The 11,383-nt window shown below is 32.0% G+C and overlaps 4 protein-coding genes across 4 annotated transcripts in view; all 4 read right to left on the bottom strand.

Annotated features, from left to right (window-relative positions):
• Nucleotides 1–4,321: 4,321 nt before the first annotated feature.
• LOC105447850 lies at nt 4,322–4,661 on the bottom strand. Its single transcript, XM_011686084.1, has 2 exons — nt 4,526–4,661; nt 4,322–4,450 (listed from the first exon to the last, which is right to left on the bottom strand). Exons 1-2 carry the CDS (start codon nt 4,653–4,655, stop codon nt 4,398–4,400), a joined length of 183 nt encoding a protein of 60 aa, XP_011684386.1. The 5' UTR covers nt 4,656–4,661; the 3' UTR covers nt 4,322–4,397.
• A 3,440-nt stretch (nt 4,662–8,101) lies between these two features.
• On the bottom strand, nt 8,102–10,428 carry LOC105447849 (odorant receptor 4-like). The gene is made up of 4 exons (XM_011686083.1): nt 9,448–10,428; nt 8,852–8,951; nt 8,586–8,696; nt 8,102–8,478 (listed from the first exon to the last, which is right to left on the bottom strand). The coding sequence occupies exons 1-4, from the start codon at nt 10,248–10,250 to the stop codon at nt 8,251–8,253; spliced, it is 1,242 nt and encodes a 413-aa protein (XP_011684385.1). The 5' UTR covers nt 10,251–10,428; the 3' UTR covers nt 8,102–8,250.
• Nucleotides 10,429–11,035: 607 nt separating this feature from the next.
• LOC105447848 lies at nt 11,036–11,357 on the bottom strand. Its single transcript, XM_011686082.1, has 2 exons — nt 11,223–11,357; nt 11,036–11,145 (listed from the first exon to the last, which is right to left on the bottom strand). The coding sequence occupies exons 1-2, from the start codon at nt 11,349–11,351 to the stop codon at nt 11,092–11,094; spliced, it is 183 nt and encodes a 60-aa protein (XP_011684384.1). The 5' UTR covers nt 11,352–11,357; the 3' UTR covers nt 11,036–11,091.
• Nucleotides 11,358–11,373: 16 nt separating this feature from the next.
• Nucleotides 11,374–11,383, bottom strand: part of LOC105448042 — a 1,984-nt gene continuing 1,974 nt past the window's right edge. The window contains exon 3 of the mRNA XM_011686404.1: nt 11,374–11,378. Coding sequence (XP_011684706.1) covers nt 11,374–11,378 — 5 coding nt within the window. The remainder of the gene's footprint in view (nt 11,379–11,383) is intronic.

The raw sequence follows: 11,383 nt of genomic DNA, 5'->3' as shown, positions 1-11,383 counted from the left end.
TTCTATGATAGATATTTCACGAAGGACTTTATCGGTTAGCGATATAAAATTAGAAGATAAAGGATATGTTATTGCGTAATATTTTACGGAAAAAGTATGATTTCATTAATCCGATTCTTGTGATGTCATCATCTAACAGGAATCGGCGTGACAATTATTATGTAGTAATTTTTATAAGCGATTATTTAACACATTAATTGCATATATTTTTTAACAGACATTTCGGTACAAACTTTTGGCCATCTTTCTTGTTACATAATATGTAGTCAGGATGGCAACAGTATAATTATTTCCACGTAAAAAATATCCAGTGAAAAATATCACTTCCGCAATGCAAAGAATGGGTGATGATAACGTGCCTCCTAAGAATCACAATAGTAACACAGTATATGGAATCATTGTAAAGGACATATATATATATATATATATATATATATATATATATATATATGTTTTTTATCGAATATGATCACAATGTAAAATTGCAAAAAATAAGTAAAATAAGTAAAATGTCACAATTGTTGTTTGTTTTATGTTGCTATTAGTCGATGAAATGTCCAGTTTTGGTTATTTTCGGGAAGCTTCTTTGATTTAATTTTCAACGTTATTTTGATAAATGTTTTTAAACAATTAAGAATAAATGAAGTATTGCATAGTGATATACATGTCGAATGCAAGAAACACTAACGAAAGTGACTCACCGTAAGATTCGAACGTATTGCTGCACGATTTCCCAATCTGTCATTCATGTTATCACATAAACCTTCCCAGCAGTCTATCAAGTTTCCGATTCATTGTATTAGAATCTCCATATGGCCATAAACGTGCATCGCAAATACGGCGGCTATGCTGCATCCAGTGGCAGTGATGGAGTGCGCGAGGAAATCCGACAGGCACTGCACCCAAAAGAAAATCTCATTGGCGGGACTGTATCGCACGTCGATGATCCTGGCGACTGGATACCTGATCAGCCAATTTGTCAGGTTTCCGTCATTTTCTGTAATTTTGCCAATACTATACGGCACGGCGAAATAGAAGAAAACTGCGCTGCCGTACATGAAACACGCACAGATCGTCACGAAGTTCCGGCCGAATTTCGCACCTTTTGATCATGATGATCCGATCGTCGTAATAACGAGTATTTATCTAGTCATTCTGAATATTCTTAATACCGTTGCGAATGTTTTTTTCATGGAAGATCAGCGAGCAATACTTCACGATAGCCAGTATCATGAAACTCAGCGATCCGCTGATTTTTATGATAATGTACGTGTTGTCTGTCTCAAGCATTATTCTCATGACGGCGGGTACAACGATGAAGCTAATCGAACTGACAAAAATCAAATGCAACATTGCGTATGCGTATCTTTCTATCGCAAGATCGCGTTAGGTTTTGGCCACGCGCCAACTACCTCCAACATCCGACGAATCAGCTGAACGCTCAGCTGCAAATCTTTCCCGTAGGGCGTAGACGGTCGCGACTTTTCATCTTTCCCGTGCATCGTTGAAGCGGCGAGAACTCAATGGTGACTGATAGGGTTGTGCAAGCGCTCGAGTGCGGAAATTCAAATGCGACTACGCTGTTCCGCGTGACTTCCCTTCTAAGAAAGGGATGATCAGGATACGAAGGGTAAATTTTACTGATGCAATTCTCGACTTTCGCAAGAGGGTTTGTCAAGGTTTCCTCGCGTGGTACTGCATGTTATTTGTTCATAAATTATGAACGCAATGAATAATGCTGTTCTTGCAAATTTTTTCCGCGACTTTATCGGGATAAATCGAGACAAGCATTTCTTTCTTGCGTGAGGTATTACATGGAGGAATAGCATTTTGCATACGTGTATATATTCTGTAATACTTATATATAATACAAGTCGCGTAAGATAGAAGTGCTATTGCCGTTATTGCTTTATGTTTTAAAATGAAGAAAATGTTTTCTCATCTTATGATATTTTTCTCAAATTAAAGAAATTATTTTATAATAAGATAGAATTGCATTCATTATATTATTAACAGAATTTTTTAAACATTAAATATATTTTTTGTGGAAACACATTGAGAAGTATCTTAGTCCGTTGCTTGAAACATCAGTTTTCTGTTAATATATAATGTAATAAAAATGCATTTATCTAAATACCGTCTAAAGAGACAAGTCTAATGTCTGGGAAGTATAACTTGGAAATCGATGTTTAACGTGCATTTTAATTTTTAATCGTAAATTGTGCGTTTGCTCGGACGATGAGAATTAGGGTAAGTGTTCCTATTAGTGTGCTTTTAAGAAAATTTGTTCATTACTGAATTAATTACTAAATACTGTAGCTTTCAATTTGTCTGTTTAAAGTTACTATCGATTTTTCAAATATTTCTTTTTCTTATGAAATTTTTTTTATGTAAAAAATATTAATATTTTAATATATTTTAATAAAAATAAAAACAATGTTTTTGTCCCTATTAGTGTGCCCCTCTACGGCACGATGGCCATATCGGGCATTAAGGGCCCTCCTATTACTGTGCCTGCCCGTATTTTTGTGTGTCCCTTATTAGTGTGCCCGCGATTAATGAGTCTGTTCTTTAATTCATTTCACTACATATACTCGTGGACAATGAGGTAGTGACTTTATTTTTAGTGAGTTTTATGAACGCTTGGTATTTAACATTCTAATAATTTTTCTCAAATAATATTAAATAAATAATATAATTTGATGTTAGTATTAACATTTAGAACAGTATTATTTTAATTATATATAACATATTTGTGAGTTTACGCATTCGTAAATTCACTGAAAAATGTGTTGCAATCTCATTGTCCACGACTGTAAATTTACATCAGATTGATAGTTAATAATAAACAAAATCTGCAAGCAAGTGATTAGCTGGACAGCCAAGAGAACACATATGGAGAATCCAGTGCACAAGATTATTTTTTTCTTCCAAAGTTAATACGATACCTGGTCCAGTTTTTTCATGAATATATTTTTTGACAATCTTGCTATGAAGAGATGATCGTGGAACTTTATATGATTTGCTAGCAATATTTATCGGTGTTCCTAATTTTATTGCTTCTATAGTTTTATCCATCCATAGCACTATCACATCCAAAGAGATTCACATCGGTTTACAATTTCAATATATGCGCTGTCACATCACGACCATTACATAAGTTATGGGTTAACCGAGTCAGCCGGCTGACAGTGAAAACAGGAGAGCATACTAATAGGAACAAGTCTTAAAATCTTACGGTATTAATGGACTCATATAATAAATAACATAAAACACTGCTAAAATACTTAAGTACTTCACTATTTTATTAAATTAAACCAATTTATAATATGATTTACATTTTACATGATGTAAATTATGTTAATAATCAATTTATTTACTTCTATTAAGTAAGTGTTTCTTATCGTTTTTGCTAAGACATTCGAGTTAATTCCTCTAAATTGTGATATGCATAATTCAAAAAATATTCATTATACTTTAACAGTTAAAAAATAGAATATAATCTTTGGTATTATATACGTTAATACTTTAACTTAATTTAAAAAAAATACTTTGTTTATTTATTTGTACCAGTTTATTTTTATGACTTATTTAAATATAAAAGCACACTAATAGGAACAGGCACATTAATAGGGACACTTACCCTAATTGTTTCAATATGTTCCCTCGTTTTGAATTTATGAATGACAGGTGATGACAATACTATAGAAGCTTGAACTACTCGAGCATGACTGGACATATGTGATTGGGGTCTCTCTTTTTGTAAAAATATATAATTGCGTGCACACAAATGTCTGCATATAATGATAAGGTTATGTGAAAACGGTCGTGAAGCGTCATATTGTCCAAATGCAACATTGAGCAAGAGAAGAGTCGCCATGCAGTACCATCTTCTTACACTTACGAGTTAAAAACAATATTGTCGAACGAAGTTGTGCTGTATGTTGCTAAACAGAATATTATGTAAGTAAATTATATTGCAATATAAATATATATATATGCATTGTTATAATAATTAAAGAATGATATAAAAAATTTAATTATGAACTACGAACGTTATAACATAAGAATAACACGTACACAAAATTCCAATACTTCCGATTGCATTTTGCTTAATTTTTATCACGTAATATATGCCAAAAAATATTTTAGAGGAATATATGCAAGAGGTTTATTGGACTATTTTTTTAATAATGTCAGATATATTTTAGAGGAAAATATATGCAAGAGGTATATTGGACTGTTTTTTTTTAATAATATCAGTTATTTTAATAAATATGGCAGTTTTCTATTTCCTAAAATAATTCATTTTTCTTTTTTTATATTAGATAACTAATTGACATTTATTTTTTATTCAGTAGTTGTAACAATTTCTACACTTTGGACAATTTTATGTTTTACGTAGTTAATGTACATAGCATGTTCAAGTAGGCGACGGATGTCTTAATCACTTATTGATCAAACAAATATGCGTAAGTTATACTATTCGCAGATAAATACGATACTGATATTGATATTGCGTTACTCACGTCGCCGAAAGTACTGAGCGACAACTCGAAGAAAACGGCAGTGACTTTGATCGACTTATTGGAGACAGTGATTATCAACAGCAGGGCGAGGCCCTTTCTCCCTGGTAGACGATGCCAATCAATCATGTATGATATCTCGCCGACCTTCTGCACTGTTTACAGGATTTGCTTTTCTCATTTCTTTTATTTGAAACATGTTTAGGCTTACACTGCTAGGAGTTTTCTACAATGAAGTCTGAATTTCATAAATTTTATTATTATTAGATTTATAATATTTTTGCTACTGTGTAAAAATATACTGTAAAAAATAAGACTGAATTATATAAATGTCTTGTAAATATACTATGCACATTGTGTATGATGTTTGCTATTAAATTTTCACAACTGCCCCCCAGATAACATTCAAGAATCCTAATAATAGTATTAAAGCATTCTACTTTAAAAAATCTAGAATCTGTTCTTGTTTTGATATTAACATTTTGATATTAACATGCTATTAGTTCTTTTAAATATCGACGGTCTAACAGCTCGTAACTAACAATTTATTGAAATTCCGATTTTAACATTTTTATATCAATTTTAAAAAACTAGAACATTCCAAGAATATTGATAAAAAAAAACAAATCTTTTTTATTAAAATTCTTGCGGTGTTTTCAATTTTTTCTTATTAATATGAAAATGTTAAAATTTTAAATTTCAATAAATTGTTAATTACGAGGCACTGCCATTAAACCATCAATATTTAAAAGCACTAATAGCATGTTATTGTCTGATATGAATAAATTTATTTTGCTACTTAGCTTTTCTGTCGACCATTTTTAAGTTATATTCATTATTAACTTATACGTTGCAAAAACATTATTCACATCTCGCACTAAGTGTGCATACATAAAAAATGCACAATAATTATGACATGTCCAAACTTCGACATTGGTTACATAGAAGAGCTCGACAAATTTTTAATGCGAGAAACAGATGCTAGTAAACATTATCTAGCGGCAGTTTTGTAAGTTTTGTAAGTTCAATGATAGTGAATATTCTGCTTGCATAGTTTCTGAGGAAAATTTCGTCAGACAACGCTGTACAAAGCTTGCTTGATTTTTGTCAATTTGTCGTTACACAATGTTGCGCAGATCTTGCATGATTTTTGCTGACAATTTCGCCAGATATATCGCTACGCAAATCTTATTTAGTTTTTGACGACAATCTGCTGTCTGATGATAAAATACCCGTATTTTATCACTGATTTGCTGTCAAATTGATGTCAACAGATTTTGTTACATATTTACTACCATATTGTCGATATTATCTGATGTGATTCATCATGTGAGTTTACACAAGTTAACGTTACATATTATTATAAATTGAAAAAAATAGGATTTATTATTTTTAAAAAATTATTATGATTTATTTTATAAAATTGTTTTTTATTGTACATAATATTATTATAGTATATACTGTACTTATTATATTATATTTTTAAATATTAAAATTGATCCAATGTCTTATTGTAATAAAGTATTAAAAAAGTAATATATTATTTTTTTAATTATAATAAAATAGGATTATACTTAACAATACACACACAAATAAGTTTTTATAAAAAACTGTTGATAGATTAACCACAAATCCATATTCGATATTTTAATATAAAACTTTATAATAAATAAATATTATGATGGATAATAAACACTATTTATTAAAGTAATATCAAATATAGTACTATCAATTATTGAAAAGAAATTATAATCGGAATAATTACCAAAAAAAGTCCAGCTTATTGCACTTTCTCGGAAATGCAGTTTATTGTTTCCCTCTTTCCATGTGACATTGTCTGCCATAAACTCATCAGACATGGTAAAAACTTAACAAATCATTTAACGCTCGTCGCATATCCAAATCGCCTAATGTAATCCAAGTATGTCTGCTATAAGAACAGCAAATTACAATAATATTTATTATATTAAAAGAATTGAATTATTTTTATATAGAATACATACTAAAATTTTTAATTTTCTGTTATTAGAATTAAATTCATAGTAGTCTTCTCCCGTAGATATTGGCAAATTCAAATCTTGTATCACTGAATGAGAATTCATCAAGCCTTGGGTAGTAACTAATTTGTTAACTTGTTCTTCTATAATATTGACCGCTTTACTTATGTCTCTGAAAAATAGAAAATATAAATAATATTAGAAAAAGACAGATTATTAAATATACTTACAAATTGTTTTCGCTAATATCGGTATTTCTGAAATAGTAAACTTTATGATGAAATAGAAAAATACAATTTTGAAAATGAGAGATCATAATCTTTGCCTATAATAGAAAAATAGCACTTACTACAATATAAATGTTAAAAAATTGACCATTTTTTTTATAAAATTAAGAACAAAAAACTTTTAGTATAAAATGAATAGAGAAACGTGTAATTCGTATGTAAAGATTCTAATATAAGTCTATTTTTAAGATGGAATTTAATAAATGGAAAAATAAATTAAACAATACAGATAAATATTATAAAATTTTTTCAAGATAAAGAAATTCCTACGACCATTAATTAAATACAATTTTGAAAAGGAGAGATCATAACCTTTGCCTATAATAGAAAAGTAGCATAGATACTTACTCCAATTTATTCAAAATAGATACTTACGCCAATTCATTCATCATTGATTGAAGTACTGAAATATCTATGCTATCCTGTAATCTTAAAGTATTTTGTGAATCATCAACAACAATTGAAGAGAGAGAGAGAGTACTTTGTAAGTCTCGATTAAGTCTTAAAGTACTTTGTAAGGCTTAATCAAGTCTTGAAGAACTTTGTAAAGTTTTCAACAAAAAAATTAAATTAAATAATATGCTAAAAAATTTACAAAAAATTCCTTCATAAAAAATGTACATTGTAGTTACCTTTTTTTGCATGGCTGATACTGCTTTATTGTTTTATCATTAATAAAAGTCGGACTTTTTCTAATACATGTTAAATTTGTGTAAGATTCTTTGTTCAATGATATTTATTTAGTTATATTAGATGATCCCTCAATTTGCTCGAGTTAAAATGTGCCCAAAAAATTGTTTTCATCATTGCTTTTTGGTATAAAATACACTACAGATACAAGGAATGGATACGAGGAATGGATACACTAACAGATACAAGGATTGTAGTTGTAAGAATTGACCAAAATTACACATACAGTCGAATACTCTTCTCATATTCGACAACTTTGCTTACGCTATTATAGAACAGGTTTTATGCACGCTTTTGTATCTTTATCACGCGGTAATTCTGTCACAGCGCCGTTAATTAAAAGTTTGATACGAAAGATTGCGTGCGCGCAATTTTTTAGGTAGGTAGGTAGATAATTATAGGGTAAGATCAGTTCACATTGAACAGTTTTTAGCAAAAGTACGAACCTGTCTTCTGTCGTAGGTCATAAATCGCTAATTATTAATGCGGTAAATGTTTGAGTCCTCCAGTACCTAATCTTAAAAATTTTAAATCTTAAATAAATGTGCAAAATACGAAATGTCTTATTGAAAGGGAAAGATTAAAATCAAAATAAGAAGAATATTGTTTGCATGTCTTGTCCATTCGTTTCAAAAATTGCATCAATTACAGATTAATATTTTGAGTACTGTATATATAAAAGTTATCCCATCAGAATCATGTGATAAATTTCCGAAGCAGATTAAAGTACGCCATTGACGTTTTAACAATCTATGAAGTGACAAAATAAATATGTAATTTAATTCTAGCAAGGCAAAATGAGAGATAAGCTTTTACACGTACATTACTGAACGTAGGTAGGGACATTTCTATCATTTTTCCCGCCAAGATTCTCGTCGGAATATTGGAAACTGCCATTATCAGGATTAAAGTACGGGCTCTTTTGTAAGGAAGACGATGCCAATTCGTCGTGGATGTCACTGATCCAACCTTAATGCTCTGTCATAATGAATTCAGTTTATATTTTGTGAGTGCTTGTGAAAATATCGGTGCAACTTTCACTAGATAATTTTCACAGCAAATAATGTGGTATTAATATTGTCTACCTGATCTGTCAATAGTTGACCAACGTAGCAATTAGTAAAAATGGAAATGATGAAAGATATGTGTACCACAAGCATAACTAACATAGCTGTAGCACCGCTAGTTTCCCACTCCTACAAAATTAACGGTATTGCAATGTATAAAGCCTCCGAAATTATATTTTTGATAAATGCTATCAGTATTAATTTCTTTACGAAAATGAGATTTTGAACTATCGAATTATTATGCATGGACGAAAGATCTCGCGGAAATTGTTCGTTGTCATTACCATAATAACGTAGTATCCTGTAAGGCACAAAAGTATAGTACAGCCCACTATTTCCACTAACAACACGTATCGCATAGTTTCCTCTACTTGTTTTAGGAAACTGTAAATAAATCATTTCTGTTAAATAATCGTAATATTTATACAGTTTTAATTGTTAATAGCATTATATTGTATCAATATATTTAAAATGTTAAAATAATTAAATAATGTTCTTTGGTCTTACATGATAATTACAATAATTATAATTTATTATAAATTTGCAATGTTAAGCTGAATATTTCGTTGCATTTTCTGTAACAGACATTCCGAAAGAAATTATCACAGCTTTAATAATGACATACTAACAATAAGTCCATTATTTAAAACACCTGAATAGTGGTGTTAAGAAATTCATATAGAAATTATTAGGCACGAATATCCAGCCGTGACCGTCGAAGGCACTCTCGAATTTCTTTGTGTATTTATATATGCGGTCTAGTTCAAATTGTAATTATTGTTCATTGTTTTAACTTTATTTTATAATTATTTGCGCTTAATGAAACTAATAATACGTTTCATTTACATAAAAATCTCCATCTCGCTTATCTTCACCTCACCTTTTCACTTTTATCTGATGCTCAACGATATCAGCCAGCACTATCGCGACAGCTCGATCCTCAGGCTCCGGCATGTCATTGAGGTGCTGTAGCTTACCGATTAAAATGCCCAGTTGTCCGCAAACGTGCATGATGAAGAACGCGGCCAGTCCGGCCGCGCCAACCGTCACCGAGTAGGTGACCAGTCCAGAGAAAAATTGCAGGGTGTAGACGATCTCATATGCTGGCGAGGCCTGCTCGTCGAACTTGACGAAGTAGCTCGGACACGCCAGCGCTCTTACCGTAGTGTTCATCGGCGTGAGCATTCGTCCCTTCAAGACCGGTACGAGCGTGCGGTAGGTCAGCCCGCCGACGTACATGAAGACGGCGGAAAAGACCGCGAACTTCCGACCTACTTTCGCATTGGACAGCATCACTTTCCGATCCCTCCAGTCGACCGTATCTCTCCAATCCTGTCGTACCTGTTTCAGGCAAGACAGAATCTCTCTCGCGTGGTACACGAGCAGAGTGTACTTGAGACAACCCATCCAGCAATTCAGAATCGGCCCGAGTAATCGCACTCTACGTTTGAAGTCGCGTTCCTTCAGGAACGCCAGCAGGAGACCCGGCACAACGACAAATGCGAAGAGAAAGTAACATAAGACGTTTTGCAAGCGTGTCGCGATTCTCTCCGCGTTGGAAGCGTAATGGGGAATCGGCCATGCGCCGATCATTCGCATGATAATGCGAGTCACTTGCACTGCGTAATTGTAATCGTCCTCGTGTCTGCTCGTTTTCGACAAATCTCCTACGGCTAGTTTCATTTTATATTTTTGTTTCTATTTTTAAGTTGAAATGAATTTAACACGCGACTGAATCTTTGAACGTGATCTTCGCACTTGTTTCGTTCTTTCCTCCGGACGCTGAATATTTCCGTTAATAACGTTTTCGCATTTCGGGTTTACGAATGACAGATGGTCAGATCGGACCAGAAGCTCAAGTATGACTGGGCTGGATGTATGTGATAATGGGTGGTCTTTCTTTCTCTGCGGTGAGAGCTGAATGTGTACCGCGCTTGCGTGTACAAAACGTCTGCGCATAATGACAGGGTTTACGTGAAAGGGTTTAACGAATTTTACCTGTCAAATTATCGAATAAATACGATGTTGCAACAGAAAGACGTGTGCGACGCATGACACATATATGGAGTACGTAAAGGTTCAAATTATAAGTCAAATAAGGTAAAGACACGTAATTTTGCTGAATATTGTCATAAAAGCAAAAATATTATATAAATTTTTTATAATTTGTACACTATATATTACCTAACAACTGTAGAAACATTACTGGTACGAAAGTTTGTTTAGTTATGAATTATAATACAAGCACGATATAGCAATACGAACAAAAAATTTCACTATTTCCGACTGTATTTCGCATGATTTTATATCGGATAATGATATGTACAGCGTTAAGCGTATTCAAAGAAAAATTTACAAAAATTATGTCTCCTTCTGCAAATGTATTTTAGTAAATACGACAAAAATTTCTATTTATTAAAATCACATTTATTTCTTTCTTTCTACTCAATACATATCGGATAACTAATTGGCATTTATTTATAATTAGTGGTCATTTTAATAAATTTTATACATCGGATAGGCTTTATATACTTAATGTACGAAGCATGTTAAAGTAGGCGACCGACGTTTTAATCACCTATCAATTGTACAAACGATGTATAAGTCACGCTGTTTGTGGACAGATATGACAAACATTGACATTGCTTTACTCACATTGCCAAAAGTGCCGAATGTTAACTCGAAGATATTTCCAGCGGTAAGTTTGATCGACGTATTGGACATAGCGATCATCAATATAACATCGAGGCTCTTTCTTCCTGATAAACGATACCAATCGATCATATATGATACCTCGCCGATCTTCTTATACTGTT

This window comes from Wasmannia auropunctata, unplaced genomic scaffold, assembly GCF_000956235.1.
Source record: "Wasmannia auropunctata unplaced genomic scaffold, wasmannia.A_1.0 LD336090.1, whole genome shotgun sequence".
Taxonomy (NCBI): Eukaryota; Metazoa; Arthropoda; class Insecta; order Hymenoptera; family Formicidae; genus Wasmannia; species Wasmannia auropunctata.
Note: the sequence above shows the minus strand (reverse complement) of the source record. Positions and strands in the feature narration are given on the sequence as shown.